The 14,840-nt window shown below is 41.6% G+C and overlaps 1 protein-coding gene across 1 annotated transcript in view; it reads right to left on the bottom strand.

The window, feature by feature from the left end:
- col22a1 (collagen, type XXII, alpha 1) overlaps positions 1-14,840 on the bottom strand; it is an 88,915-nt gene that overhangs the window by 25,245 nt on the left and 48,830 nt on the right. Inside the window, exons 25-45 of the mRNA XM_049601994.1 lie at positions 11,745-11,798; positions 11,170-11,223; positions 11,028-11,081; positions 10,876-10,929; positions 9,706-9,759; positions 9,523-9,567; positions 9,362-9,424; positions 7,371-7,424; positions 7,129-7,170; positions 6,960-6,992; positions 6,438-6,491; positions 5,885-5,938; positions 5,744-5,797; positions 5,604-5,657; positions 5,400-5,453; positions 4,937-5,041; positions 2,066-2,110; positions 1,445-1,522; positions 1,317-1,352; positions 1,180-1,233; positions 590-634 (exon numbers count right to left, since the gene is read on the bottom strand). Coding sequence (XP_049457951.1) covers positions 590-634; positions 1,180-1,233; positions 1,317-1,352; positions 1,445-1,522; positions 2,066-2,110; positions 4,937-5,041; positions 5,400-5,453; positions 5,604-5,657; positions 5,744-5,797; positions 5,885-5,938; positions 6,438-6,491; positions 6,960-6,992; positions 7,129-7,170; positions 7,371-7,424; positions 9,362-9,424; positions 9,523-9,567; positions 9,706-9,759; positions 10,876-10,929; positions 11,028-11,081; positions 11,170-11,223; positions 11,745-11,798 — 1,140 coding nt within the window. The remainder of the gene's footprint in view (positions 1-589; positions 635-1,179; positions 1,234-1,316; positions 1,353-1,444; positions 1,523-2,065; positions 2,111-4,936; positions 5,042-5,399; positions 5,454-5,603; positions 5,658-5,743; positions 5,798-5,884; positions 5,939-6,437; positions 6,492-6,959; positions 6,993-7,128; positions 7,171-7,370; positions 7,425-9,361; positions 9,425-9,522; positions 9,568-9,705; positions 9,760-10,875; positions 10,930-11,027; positions 11,082-11,169; positions 11,224-11,744; positions 11,799-14,840) is intronic.

Here is a 14,840-nt window from a genome sequence, read left to right as displayed (position 1 = left end):
TATCGTACATAAGTGAGGCAGGGGGAGGGTTGTTTTTACCTGCTACACAGACTCCGTCTTTCCACATGTGGTTGCTGCCAGCTTCACTGTGTGCATATTGAGTTTGCTGTGATACTGGAGTTGGTTCTGCAGCATTTGGAAGTGTACAGGCTATATTAACTGGTGCTGAATTAATTAACTGGATCATTTTAACTACAGGACCCACCCACAAGGTCGATCTGCTGCGTCACATTGCCTCTGGTGCCATCAGGTATTTAATGAGGTGATCATTTTTATAGAGGGCGTGCTCATTTTTTTAACAGTGCTATGTCGTTTTTAGCTGCTGGACGGCTGCATAGAGAAAGAAATAGACCAGGATGGGTCCGTCCAGGCTGTTATACCAGTAGTTCGTCTTTAAGCAGTTCAGTGATCAGCCTAATAAATACTGTGTGATTTGCATACATGGAGAAAGCCTGTGTTTAATAAGTGCATGATTATTCTCTCCTTCATACAGAATTCAGAGCACATTCAGAATATAAAGTGAAACATAGGAGTTAATTGGAGAAAGAACAATTATTACAGACTGTTCCCTGCCGGTCTATGTACTTACAGGCTCTCCTGGTGCTCCCTTATCTCCCGGCCTTCCTGGTAAACCCTGCGTTGGGAACAAAGGCAGAGAATTACATTTTCCGTGAACTGTAGATTATGGAGACCCAGAGTGTTTCAGGTCAAATACATTAAGAAATAATGGTATGATATAACCATGAAATTATAAAAATTAATGCAATACTCTGCTAATTCCAAATGTTTCATTTAAAAAAAAAAAGTCTTTCCTTATCAGATTTTTTGCCCTACAATCAAAGCAGGCAGATCAGATCCTGTCATGTGATTGGCTGTTCTTCCGCTCCTCAAATGATCACTGGGTCATATGTATGTTGATGCTTTCCAGTGTCAAGTGTCTGATCATGTGACGAGATGATATGTGGGCGATAACGTGCCCACATATGGGGCCCATCGTAACTACTTTACACCACTGTTCGTACATACATCCTTTTTATACATGTAAGATTTCATTTTTGTTGATTATTAGAATCTATTCACTAATTTATTTAACTTTGTGTAGGTTATCATCAATTTGAAATATTTTTTTCATGTTCCAAATAAATATCAATCAATCAAACATTTGATTTTTGGACTCACATTATGTCCTGCTGGGCCCTGAGGACCGGCGACTCCTGGTAGACCCCTCAAGCCCTGGATCCCACATAAACAGATATTAGAGGAACACATCTTACAAACATGAACATATTCAATATGAATCTTTAGAAGATATTTACCGCAGGCCCAGGCTCCCCATTTTTTCCTGGTGGCCCCTACAAGAAAAACAAAAAATCACATTTTAAAACAGGCAATTAAATGAACTGGAGGAAGATGATGTGACCCTGGCTGGTATTGAAGCTCATACCGGTGGTCCCACTTTGCCTTCTCCTGCAGAGCCCCTGTCCCCAGGTGACCCTGGTTCTCCTCGTGACCCGGGTTGGCCCTGGGAGAGAAAAACCACAAAGTTAACTTCCCCACCCTCAGATAATGTCGGTTCAGCCGTAATGTTTGCCTAAGAGTCTGGCTTGGCACAGAAAGTGTCACATTCAGCGATGCCTGCTGATCCTAGAAATACCACCCTGTTTTTAATTTGTGATGAAAAAAAAAACAATCTGCGGTTGACATTTTGCTACTCAGAAGTGAAAACGTGTCAGTGATGAGGGTGAGCGATTTGACACCATAAATCCGGCAAATGCCCCCTGTCCGGCCTCTCTCAGTCTGCGCCCCCCGACATCACACTCTTCACAGCAAAGAGCCGGTGATAATCAGAGCAATGGTCACAGTGCAGTGGACATAGAAATTGCTTTTGCTGCTTTCAACAAAAATGAATTGTTTTTCTCATCTGTGCCAGAAAAAAAAGTTTTTCACATCAACAAAAGAGCACCTGTGCATGATAAAAAAAACACACCTCAGGCAACCTAAAAAGCTCACACACACACACACACACACGCTCTCACTTCCTTGCAAACTTCTAGAATGACATTACCTTTGGCCCTGGGGGTCCTTGAATTCCCTGTGGTCCTGGCTCCCCCTGTAATATCACAAACGACATTAATCAAACCACTTGCCACTCACGCACTGAAATTAAGCCTCTTTTAAATACGTAACTCAGAGCTGAAAGTGTGTTTGAGTTGCTGTTCGTGTGCAGCCAGCGAGGCCTCGGGGCCGCACCTGGCAGCTGTAAAAAAAAAAACGAGCTGCTGTGAACCAAATCTGCTGCGCTCCTGTGTTGCTTTAATGCGATATGTCTTAACAATGTTTTTCCTGTTTGCTGCTGCCTCGTCAGCAGGACGGCCACATGTCTGGGCTGAAAAATGATGAAGAAACATGTTGAGCTGCAGTGCTAAAATGTGCCTACTCAGGCTCATTTTCCTCCCATACAGACGCTCATATTGCGTTGTGGTTCAACATGTATTACAGGCAGGGAGATGTTTACAAGCAGAACACATGTGGAATACAATGAGGGTGCTATTACTACTGAGAGGGAACTGATGAACGTGCATTTCTTTGATCAGAATACTTGCAGATATATAATCATACATAACACTACATTAATACTATACTTGTGAAGTTTACCACTGACACGCTAATGGACCAGGCCTCACAAAATTAATACTACACAAAACCTTCTAGCTGAGATCAAACAGTTTCCAGAGACACCAAATATCAGGAAATATGCACAAAATGGTGCACAAGACATCGAGAACTTCAAAGTTTAATGGGATGCTGCAGCTATAAAAACATGGAGTCTACACTCTTAGAAATACAAATGCTAACTAGAACCATACAGGTTCTTTGGCATGTCCCCTAAGGAAAAATCTTTTTTGGTTCCACCTGAAACCTTTCAGAAGGTTCTATCTAAAACCAAACATAAAGGGTTACACCTAGAACCATCTGCAAAAGGTTCAAGCCAGTGCCCAATATGGGAGGTTCTACAGAGAGTCTTTCTATGGTGTAATGATCTCTTCTAAGGGTGCCAATAAGAACCCACACAGGGGCCCTTTTATACTCCAAGGGTTTCATCTGGAAAAAACAAGATTTTGTAAGACTAATGTTGTGATCACACTGGGCACGAATAAAACAATTTGCGTGAGTAAATAACATGTAAAGTCAATGTAAAGACACGATTTGATGTGAATTCCCGCCGGGCACAATGGACACGACTAGCCTGGAAATCCAGACCCAAATCTAGAAAGATTTAGGGTCTGGCTATGAGTAATGAAAATGGCCCAACTCGAGGGGCGGCACCAAGCATGCATTTGAAAATATCACTGCACGCAATTGGGTAACACTACGACCAATCAGAACAATACACGGGGTGACGTATCCAGAGTTTAGCTACCAGCGGAGCTAACTGGTAGATTAGACTCTTGCCGTATCTGGTCAGCAAAACAGCAAAAACGTCCTTCTTGCAAAGGAAAGATTCGAGCGCCGTCTTCTGTTCCTCTTTTAGAGAAAAAGCCAAGTCTAACTCGTTCATTGTAGCGGCCAAAGCTGTTTCAAACAACTGGTGTTCATCCGTAGCCATCTTGCAATGTTTACTGACTGATTCCGGACTTCGTCGTCGCAGCGCTGTTGTCATCTGTTTAGCTCGCCTCTGGCCCGCCTATATCAGATACACTGATGTGATTGGTGCAGCTCGGTTTCATGGGCATAGGTAATGAGCATCATTACTGACTGCCAGAGTGACTCGCTGAGCAAATTCAAATTGTGCTCTCGCGAGAACTCTGGAGTTCCAGGGTAGGACACGACGAGAATGACATAAAATATGAGAATTAAGCGGCGTAAATGAAGCGAGTAGCACGATTTCGCGTCATACGCTTTTTTGCAAGACTTAAACTTCAGTGACCAATTTGTGCCGCAATAGCCAATCAGCATTGAGATCCTCCGGGAACGTATGACTCCGAGTACATACCTGCAGATGTTCATTCAACGATTCAGCAATTTCATGCGCAGATGATGCGAGTAAATTGCACGTATGACACAAGTTAACACAAAATATTCTAGCATTCAAACATGACAAAATCATATTGCGTTTGGTGCAAACACAACATACAGTAAGGGTGCTTAATGGAACCTTTAGTTTTACAAAGAGCCTTGAAGAACCTTTTATTCAAAAAAAGGTTATCAGAAGCAAATGGTTCTGGAAAATTATCACTAATATGACAACAAAAAATTTAGTTAGAGGGTGGCAAATTTGAATTAAAGTATGTTTGTTTAGGAGTCAAAATGTTATTTTCAGAAGCTCTTTAAAAAACTTTTCCCTTGTGAACTGACAGTTTTCTGCACAATGGCATTGCCACATTTAAACCCTTATAAGCCCATGTACTGCTGTGGAGGTCACATACCTCATTTTTAAAAATCACACAATAACACAAACACACCGAATAATTGAGGCGGCAGGTAGACCAGGAAGTCCTGCGTGCTCTGAGGTAAAATTACAGTTTCGGCCATTTTACAACGCAAGAGTTGGTGGTCTGCCGCTGCCTCTGATCAGTTAGTTTGTTTGCATTGTTGTGTGACTTTGAAATCAAACTAATGTGGCATCCACAGCATAATGTTGCTCAGCTTCTGCGCCCCAAGACTCCTGTCTGCTTCTCCAAACTGGCAGCATGCTGACCGCTATCTACTGGAGGTTATACACTGACTATGGATCTAGACTATATATGTGTTTTTACAAGTTTACACTGTCCGGCTATGTGGGGGTTCCCATTTGAAAGTTGTCCACCATATAACTTACTTATATATTAGAAAAGCTATCACTAAAAACATGACTAAACAATGTCCTGCAAAAACAATATGTGTTAAATACACTCAAGTTATAAATACAATGTGACGGAGAAAAATTGTGTCTCACATTTTGCCCCTCTTTCCCCTTCCCTGGTGGTCCAGGGGGTCCAGTCAAACCAGGATCTCCGGGTGGGCCTGCGGGACCTGCTTGTCCTGGTTTACCTGCTTCGCCCTAAAACAAACGTTACAATAAAGAGAGAATTTTATTTCTACTATCAGCCTCTGGTTGTCCTAACTAAATCAAAGAGAGAGAACAAAGACAATGAAGCAGCCATGAGAGACAGTCCAAAGTGTTCTGCGTTGCTGAGTTGTGAGACTCGGCAGCTACGTGTGGCTGCTGCTGCAGGGACCGAAATGAATTCAGAGACTTCTCTGCTGAAACAATAATGGAGGACACTCAAGGTCACTCTTTCTTCTCTGCAGACTGATTCTCACTCTGCGTTGCCAAACCCGTCCTGAACATAGTCGGAATACTTTCACAATAACATCCAATCAAATGTATCCGTGGCTTTTAAAAATAGATGACTGACCTTGTCTCCTCTCTGTCCAGCTGGACCGGGAGGCCCGATGGTCCCTGGTATGCCCTAGAAGACAGACAACTGGTCATCCATACTGAAGTGAACCGTTATTACAAGCTATTGTTTTAACGTTTTTTATACTATAGTCAGAAAAAGAAAGCAGGCATCAGGGACTACAATAATTAACAAATCTAAAATGGAATAGGAAAGACTCACCACGTTCCCTGGTAATCCACGAGGACCCTGAGGACCAGCTAAGCCAGGTGGACCCTGGGAGAAACACACCAGCCATTACAGTACCGCACATCTTCCTATTTGGTTTTATAAAGTGTAGCACATTATATCAGACAGCTTACAGGGTCTCCAACACGTCCTGTCTCTCCTGTAAGTCCGGTTTCACCTTTTGGACCCTGGAATAAAAGCCGCAAATTACACATAATCCACCAGAAATCACCGTAAAGCACTGACTGGGAGTTACAGGATCAGTATCATCTTACCGCTGGTCCAGGTGGTCCCTTAAAGCCTTGCTCACCAGGTAACCCTCTTTGACCCTGTAAGAGAAGGCACATGATTTAACATGAGTGTTAGGTCTATGTGCCAATAAAGGGTACGGTTCATGAGGGGTGTGCAGTAATGGTTGTAGATGATGCATCACCTTCATAGAGTGCTGGAGAACATCAAAGATAAGATAATTTAAACAGATACTAGCAGTGTGTTTATTATTGCACGTGTTTTTGTGCAGATAGATATTTCAATGGTCCACAGTCTGCTTAAACCAAACTGTACCCATATGTTCTGCTACTCTGGTCCATCTACTGTAAATATAGGAGGCTGAATAAATAGAGAATCAGGCCAGTGCATTACTGGCTCTTACAGTTTAATTTACTTAGCCCAGTTAAGGAAGGCCCCTGAGCTCCTGTATTGTAGCAGGACAACTTTACTATCACCACGCCAAATCTCTACTGACATCTAGTGGAAACCTCTGTGTATTGCCACAGGCTGGACCAACATTAAAAGGGAAGAAGACAAAAGATGGAGGGGAAAACTCACCATCTCTCCTGGGCTTCCTCGATCCCCCTTCTCTCCCTTCTCTCCGGGTGTTCCCTAGAAGTGAAAAGGAACATTAAAACAAGTTTTAATGAAGAAGAAGAAGAAGTAAGCAAAGGACAGGTGTAGAAGATTTTTTTTTGGGGGGGGGGGTGTAACTGACACGTTCCTTTATATTTAAAACAACTGCATTTGTCCTCCCAATAAAAGACGTCTAGACCCTAATTTGCTACAGAAAAGGCATAAATTGGTGCATAAATTGTGCCAGAATGCGGGAAATTAAGTGTTAGATGCTCAAAATTTTCTTGCACAGGATCCCAAAACCCCTCGTGTCATATGTGTCTGCCCAAAGTTGAAACAAAACCTACACCCTTGAAAGGAAGACGAGAGGAAAAAGATTCGACTCTTAAATCACTAAAGCTGGTACATCATATGCAAAAGCACATATTTACCTTTGTGTACAAAAAAAAGAAATAGCCATTCTCAAACTTTCGTTTGGTTTGTGTAATAATAAAGTGAACTCACAGGTTCACCAGGCTCGGGGATGACATTCGCCACCTGTGAAGAATCAAAAAGAAAGTAGATAACCACCTGAATGCTGCACCAACTCCATTTCCTCCGTTACGGCTGCATCACATATTACACTGCTGTAAGTGGGCAGTATGTTAACATGCACACTAGAGACTGTACGTACATTTCCTGGAATACCAGGTTGTCCCCTTGGTCCCACTTCACCCTGAGGACAGAGACAATATGTTCACACTGTCTGCATAGTAATGACTTTGTTACAGCTAATGCTGCAGGGTGACCATTACTGAGAGCAATGAAGCTACTGTAAGCTGCGATATACAACAGAGAGATTTCATTAGGTTCTGAATTTTCTAAATGATTTCACGTCACACAGAATATGAAACAGGTTCCTTGTTTCTTATTTACCTTGTCGCCCTTTTCACCTTTTGGCCCAACTGGTCCGTCCTGTCCTCTTTCTCCCTGAAAGACAGCCACAATCCAAATGTAAAATATTTCTTAACGTCACAGATCCTATTTGCACTTTAATCAAGTGGCAACCACTGAGGCTAAAACGCGAAGAAGATGATGAGGGAGTGCTTCAATGCTGACTCATTTCCAGGTGTTAGGACTCATTCCTGGGGCACTGTATAGACCTCCACGTTAAACTGTCCAACGTTACAGCAGAAACAAACTTGTTTACAGCCTGGTACAAAAAAACGGTTTTGGTCACTTTAACTCATTTCAACATTCATGACAAGTCTACTGGCAGTGAATTTTCATATATATATATATATATATATATATATATTCTTTATATTCACCTGTTCAAATGTTATTAAGGCTTAAAGTTATGCAAGATAAAGGATGTTGCCAGTGTAGGAGATTAATTTTTTGACATTCATTCAGTCACTTTGCATCTTTTCACCATGCAGGATTGCCCAGTCTTGGCACAGCCTACCTCCAGACATTTTTTGTTGCATTGCCTGGATTGCCTGGTAGAGTAATCAAAAAGTAATCCAATATAATAATTTACATTACTGTTTTGAAGTAATTAAAAAGTATGTTTTTAATGGGCTAACTATTAATCTGTAACCAATTACATTTCAAAAGTAACTTTCCCAACACTGGGCGTGGCAGCTGTCAGTGACAGGTGAGTGCCATCCGTTGACAAGTCGTTTAGGGAACATGACCATGGTGTAATCCTAGATTCTAGTATTTCCGTATTTTAGTATTGTTATCTTTTCATCTACCTGCCCAGGGACTACAGGTGGAAATTAGCAAATGCTGCTATAACCTGGCTAAAGACATCTTCTCTTGTCCTACAAGATTAATGTTAAATTGCGAATTGCCCCTGTTTTAAATAAATAAATTCCTAAATTCACAATCCTGGAGTACAGCCGTAGCCACAGCTGACACTATTTCAGTGTGTTTTTAGTTCATGAAAGTTAATCATGACGTTTTGTCACCTAAAAAAGTCTTCAGTGTTTGGTTGTACTAAGAGACCCTCTAAGAAATCAAATCAGATGTTCAGTTTTTCCAGTAAGCACATTTTGTTTAAATGGTTTTAAGCCTGTTCTTCGCAAGCAAAAATTAGCATTAGCATTATCACAATAGCTGTAAATGCACTGTGCTAACCAAACTATCAGCTAGCATTAAGGTTATCTCCACCCTCTCTTCCAAATATGGTCACTTCTGGTTCCAAAAATCCAAGATGGCGACAGCAAAATTGCCAAATTCAAGGCTTCAAAACACGGCGGTAGCTCAGTCCATAGGGACTTGGGTTGGGAACCGGAGGGTCGCCTGTTTGAGTCCCCGTCCGGACCAAATATGGAGCGTGGACTGGTGGCTGGAGAGGTGCCAGTTCACCTCCTGGGCACTGCCGAGGTGCCCTTGAGCAAGGCACTGAACCCCCCAACCGCTTGGGGCGCCTGACCAAAGGGCAGCCCCCTCACTGTGACATCTCTCCACTTTGTGCATGCATAGGTCCTGTTTGTGCATGTGTGTGTCTTTCAGACCTGTGTGTAATTGACAAGCAAGAGTGAAAACACTGAATTTCCCCTCAGGGGATTAATGAAGTAAATAAACTTAAACTTAAACGAGCCCACAAACTGATGGATGATCTAACTGCAGCTATGTCCATTATTTTATACAAGTGGCATTTGGGGACACCCAGCAGCCCCTGATGGCGTCCTTGGAGGTTACACAGCCAAATTAGGAACAGTTAATTATACTAGAGTTTATGTGATCAGAAATTATTTCTGTTGCATGATATAACAGCGACCTTTAGAGGATGTCTCCTCATGCACAGTCATAGATATTAAACAATTCAATACTACATCAATATCATAGGACAATCTTACACCATGCAGTAAATGAGCATAATTATGGATATGCCTGATAAGAATAGTCACACCCACCTGAACACCCCTTTCTCCTCTTCCTCCATCAGCACCTTGTTGACCAGGGGAACCAGATTCTCCCTTTAGAAAAAAGCAAACAAATTTATGACATGATTAACTATGTTTAATTATCTTACAAAATACCCCAGACCACAAAAAGTCAACAGCTGCGAACTCACTCTTTCTCCTGGAGGTCCTCTTGGTCCGGGAGGCCCGTCTTCACCCTGGGGAGAGAAGACACACCTGGCCATTAAAATGCCAGATTTGCATATGGAAAACACACATGCTATCTAAGAAGCTGCGTGTGTCCTGTCTTCAGTCATGTCTGGTGTGTTTCTGGGTATACGATGAAGTCACAGTACCTTTGGTCCAGGCTTGCCAGGAAAACCATCTGCACCGCGCTCTCCCCTGGGCCCCTTCACAGACACAAGATTTCCATTTAGATGTCATGCTTTAAAAAAACTGTATCTGCCAGAAACATTTGACAAATACTGTGTGCAGTAAACATGAGCCCACCACTGCTCAGTTTAGCCACTGCATTTACTTTATTGTCAATTAAATGTCCATGTTTTAAACAGGCAGCTGTGGTTTGAATTACTGTTTTAGTAACTACAGCCTTTATAGTCATGTGCATCACATTCAGTAACCATTTAGTACTCAGTAACTTAAAGCAGTGTAAGTCTCGTTGATGTCCACTTGGGGGCAGAACTCCACAACAAGCTGAACAACACACACATTTGACCTATTCTGGCCTTGTAACATTGACAAGGCGAACACATTAGCAAGCAGTTGCCTGTTTATGTGTCTAGCAGACATATTAGCAACATTACCATCCATTTTAAGTTGGGTTTCTGACCATATGATGAACGTACTTCCAATATTCATCATCCTCCTAGCTTTGTTTGTGAGTTCACGACCTCCTCAGAAATATATCTGGGTCTAAAGTTGCTAGTTGCATACTATGTCTGCTGTTTTGTAGAATACTGTTCAGATCTTTATCACTGAAAGTGTCTGCCTGCTGCAGCTGGAAACAACTCTGATTAGAGTAGTGAGAGTGAAGCTAAAACTCAATAATCCCCTTTCCATAAATGCTTATCATGTTGGGGGTCGCAGGGGATCTGGAGCCGATCCCAGGAGACATTGGGCAACACCCTGGACAGGTCGCTAGACTATCACAGGGCTGGCACACAGAGACAGACAGCCATTCACAACTATGGACAATTTAGAGTGACCAATTAACCTGCATGTCTTTGGACTGTGAGCCATGAACCCTTTTGCTATGAGGCGACAATGCTAACCACTGCACCAAGCACAACTCTTGGGCCATAAAACCAAAACACTGAGCTAAAAGATGCTAAAATGCTCCACAGAGCTGAGAAGAACTGCAGAGTTGGACAATAATTCTCTGTGGTTTTGTCTCTATAAGCGACTCCTTTCACATTAGAAAGTCATTTGAGCCATTGTTGATAAAAATTTGGCATGGAAGGCAAGAAGAAAAAAGGTTATTCTAAAAGTATTCTAAAAATACTGACCACAGCGCCATCATTTCCAGGAAGACCATCCAGACCGTCTTTACCAGGAAGACCCTTCGAAGATCAGTGACGAAAGGTTGACATTTAGTGACATGAGCAGAGAAACGATACACCTATACCTGGTTTTATTTGAGAATAAAAGGCCGACTCACAGGCTTCCCAGGCTCTCCAGGTTTGCCTGAAAATCCAATTTCACCAGGAAGACCCTTCATAAAGAAAGAACAGGTCATTCATTCTGTAACAGCCAAAACAAATCATAATACTTCAGAATTATTATGTCTTGAGGTCACTTACAGGAGGTCCAGTGTGTCCTTGGTTTCCTGGTGGCCCAGCTGGACCCTGAGGACCCTGCAAAATAAAAAACAGCATCAGTGACCATTTATATCCCTTGATAATCATAGCATAAATATACTTATATGATGTGGGTTTCTGTATATTTTCTTCTCAGAAACAGTGTGCATTAGTACCAGTGAGCAGCCACTAGAGGGAGGTATTACAGCACCATTTACAGCTCATTCAACCTTGAACACCACTTGACAACAGGTGTATTTCTATTTGGCTCCTGGGAGCAGTTTGCAAAATTAATTGACATAACCTGTTGGTTTTAATCTAGCCTGTTTATTCTGCCTCTATTAAAACACACAGTGAAGACACCTTTGAGAGTACAGTGATTCTGTGCTTTGTGGGTCACATCAAATACTGAGCAAACCACACAATTGAAACACCAAATTAATTCTCCTCAGTTCTCCTTGAGAGATCATTGAGGCGTGAGAACAAATACTGACAACAGCAGGACGTTAATGAGATGTCATTTTAAAAGTGTATTACAGTGTGTATTTTGCTTGTTATGAAACTGAAATCGTTCTTACAGGGGGTCCAGGAAGTCCGTCCACACCAGGCAGTCCACTTTCACCTTTCTTGCCCTGAAAGACATTTGAATTAAATTAAAAAACATCCAAAACTTTTCTTTCAAACCCTCCCAAAGTTTCATTTCCGTAGGCCTGATACAGTATTTTTAAACCCAGCACACTAAGATTCAGCTGCTCTCCACTAAATGTGAATTTGGCAGTGTAGTGACGGTTTTGAAACAACATTCAGATCAACATTCAAAGCTAGACAATGAAACTGTAAAAATATCTGTGGGCTCTGGCCAGAAGACACAGTCACACAGACAGCACTCTGTCACATGTATCTGTGCTCACAAGGCTCTGTGATCCCAAGTTTAAAATTTTGTTCACACACATTTACTCTCCTATTTGGATTGTCAGATTTGACCTGTTTCAAATTAAAATATTTCATAAATAAAATTAACCTGACTTTAAATCTCTTTCCTATTCTTAACCCATTCGGAAATGCCAACACTCAACTACTCACCATTTCTTCATCCCGAAAGTTTTTTTCTTTAAAAAATATTATTATTATTATTATTTTAAATTTAGGGCTGAAATATGTTTGGGAGTTCCTCCCTACAAAAAGACTAACTGCTGGGGTGCCACAGTAGCTCAGTGGGCACAGCATGTACCGTTAAGGCCTTGGAGTCACGATTAGAGTCCCCTAACCCTAGCTCATAGGTTGGGTACCCTAACCCTACTGCATAGCTTGGGAACATGTTTTTCAGGTTCCCATTATTAGTGCCATATATTGCTGGTAAACATATGCCCAGGAACATAGCACCTAGGGAACCCAGGACCCTTTGTCATGCTCCCATTATGTGCCATATAAATCTGTATAGGACCCCGGGAACATACAGTAGGACCCTGGTAGCACAGGACATGGAATTGGACAACTTGACAGCTAAAGTAAGAGAGCTACATCACATCAAGTGAAAGCCAGCTGGTGAGATAGCCACGACCTTTAGCCTCAGCTAACACTCAAACTAAATTTACTGACTGTTTTTCTTCGGGTTTGTATGCAATAAAAACATTTTGTTAAACCAACATCCTGATAGGTCAGTCAGTTTACACATAAGTAAGTGAGGCAGCAGCTAAAAAAGGGGTTCATGTCCCTGGTCCGACAGCCCATTAGTCCGACGTCCCGTTGTTCCGATATGTGATTATACCAGGCTATACTGTATTTGTGTACCATAGAGGATCAGCAAACGCAACAAAAGTAGGCTACTGGTCGAGATACAAGTGTCATAGAGAGGAGAGAGTGAAACACCATAACCTCCTGTTATTAACTCTGGGGTCGGGGTTGTGTGGCTAGCTCTCAGCGGTGCTCAACAGCTCCCAGTGGACGTATTTCTGTCTTGATGGTGCGCCACGACCAGCTCTGGGTCAGCTGGGAAAGGCTTGAGGTGGAGCAGGCTCACAGCTTATGTGTTTGCCACTTTCTTTTTCATTTTAACCCACACCATGATCTTTTCCTGACCCTAACCAAGTGGTTTTTGTGCCTAAACCTAACCAGACCTTAACCACAGGGCATCATGATGATTTCGGAAAAACGAGACTTCAGAACAATGGGTTTAATATGGTCGGAACAATGGGCTGTCGAACCAGTGGGCAGTTCCCCTAAAAACAGTAGCAAAACTCCTGCTAAAGCTAACATGACTAGCATTAGCTTAAAGGGATAGATTTTTTTTGCAGTGGGGTTTTATGGGGTACTTATCCATAGTCAGTGTATTACCTACAGTAGATGTTGGTCAGAACAGCCCAATTTAACAGGTTTTTTTTTTTTCAGTTTAAAGGGAAATTTCGGTTTATTTCAACCTGTCTCCTATCGTCCTAAATTTGTTTCAAGTGACTAGTGACATAAAAATAATAGTTAGCATGTTAGCCGTTAGCCTAGATACAGCCGGGGCGCATAGTAGCGTCAGACCTGTTAAAACATAAGTGAACGGGCAACCTTCAAGTGCAAAGTTAGTCCACTAAAGAAGCTTTTTTTCCACAAAGACCGCCTCATATCGTTAGGATAAATGTCAGAGAACATATAGAAAACAACATGTAAACGTGTTGTCTTACCTTACCGGTGTGCTGCCATGTTTGTTTACCATTTAGCTCTGCTTTCCAAAGCGTGGAATTTCCCTTTAAGTGTATGTTATATTGAGTGTATTTTCATCACTTTACCTTTTCGTCAGACAGCCCGTTCCTACAGAGAGGCCATTAACGGCTTCAGTTCTTTATCTATGCTCTCATCAAAGTCACCAGACTCCATTGACAAAAACTGTAATCATAGCACGTTGAACACAGGAGCTGCTGGTCTACTGCTGCTTCGGTCAGTTAGTTAGTTTGTGTTATTGTGTGACTTTGGTGAATCTGAATTACTGTAAACCTTTTAAACGCCAAGGTTCACCAAAATCAAATCTGTGTTTTTCTTAATGGAGTCTGGCTGTAAAGAGAACAATATAACGGCTTCATTTTCCCATTGGAAACTGCTGTCTGACAGCAGGGTGAAGCAGTGAATGTAGTCTAAATATAGCACACACTTTAACTGATATTGATTTTTTAGGTGGGCAGTAGTTGATTGCCTAGCTTCCATGTTGGACTCCAGTCTGCTTCTCCAATCTGGAGTGTACTGACCACCATCTACTGTATGTAATGTATTGTCTATAGATAAGTACCACATACAACCTCACTTTGAAAAATCTGTACTATCCCTTTAATTAAGCAGCAGTAACTTTCATTTCAGCTTTTGACTCAAGTGGAATCATGTGATTTGGTTTACTTAAGTGGATTAAGCTTCCTTTAACTCACATATTTTAAGTACTACATTGTAAATTAATTACTTAAATAATTTATTAAGCATTTAACCACTAACTATGGACTCTAAATAGTCAAAAATAAAGACATAATACATAAAATACATAAAGAAAAACTGATTCAAATTGACAAAAAAGCTAGATTCTATGTGTTCCCCTTGCATTCATAGAATACCTTAACATTTCCACACAGCTGTCCAAAAGAAAATCATGCTACTCGCTCTTTATTTATCTTTGTTCATGTGTTTGTTGGTGCTTTCTTCCACAG

This window comes from Epinephelus fuscoguttatus, linkage group LG17 (genome assembly GCF_011397635.1).
Source record: "Epinephelus fuscoguttatus linkage group LG17, E.fuscoguttatus.final_Chr_v1".
Lineage (NCBI taxonomy): Eukaryota > Metazoa > Chordata > Actinopteri > Perciformes > Serranidae > Epinephelus > Epinephelus fuscoguttatus.
Note: the sequence above shows the minus strand (reverse complement) of the source record. Positions and strands in the feature narration are given on the sequence as shown.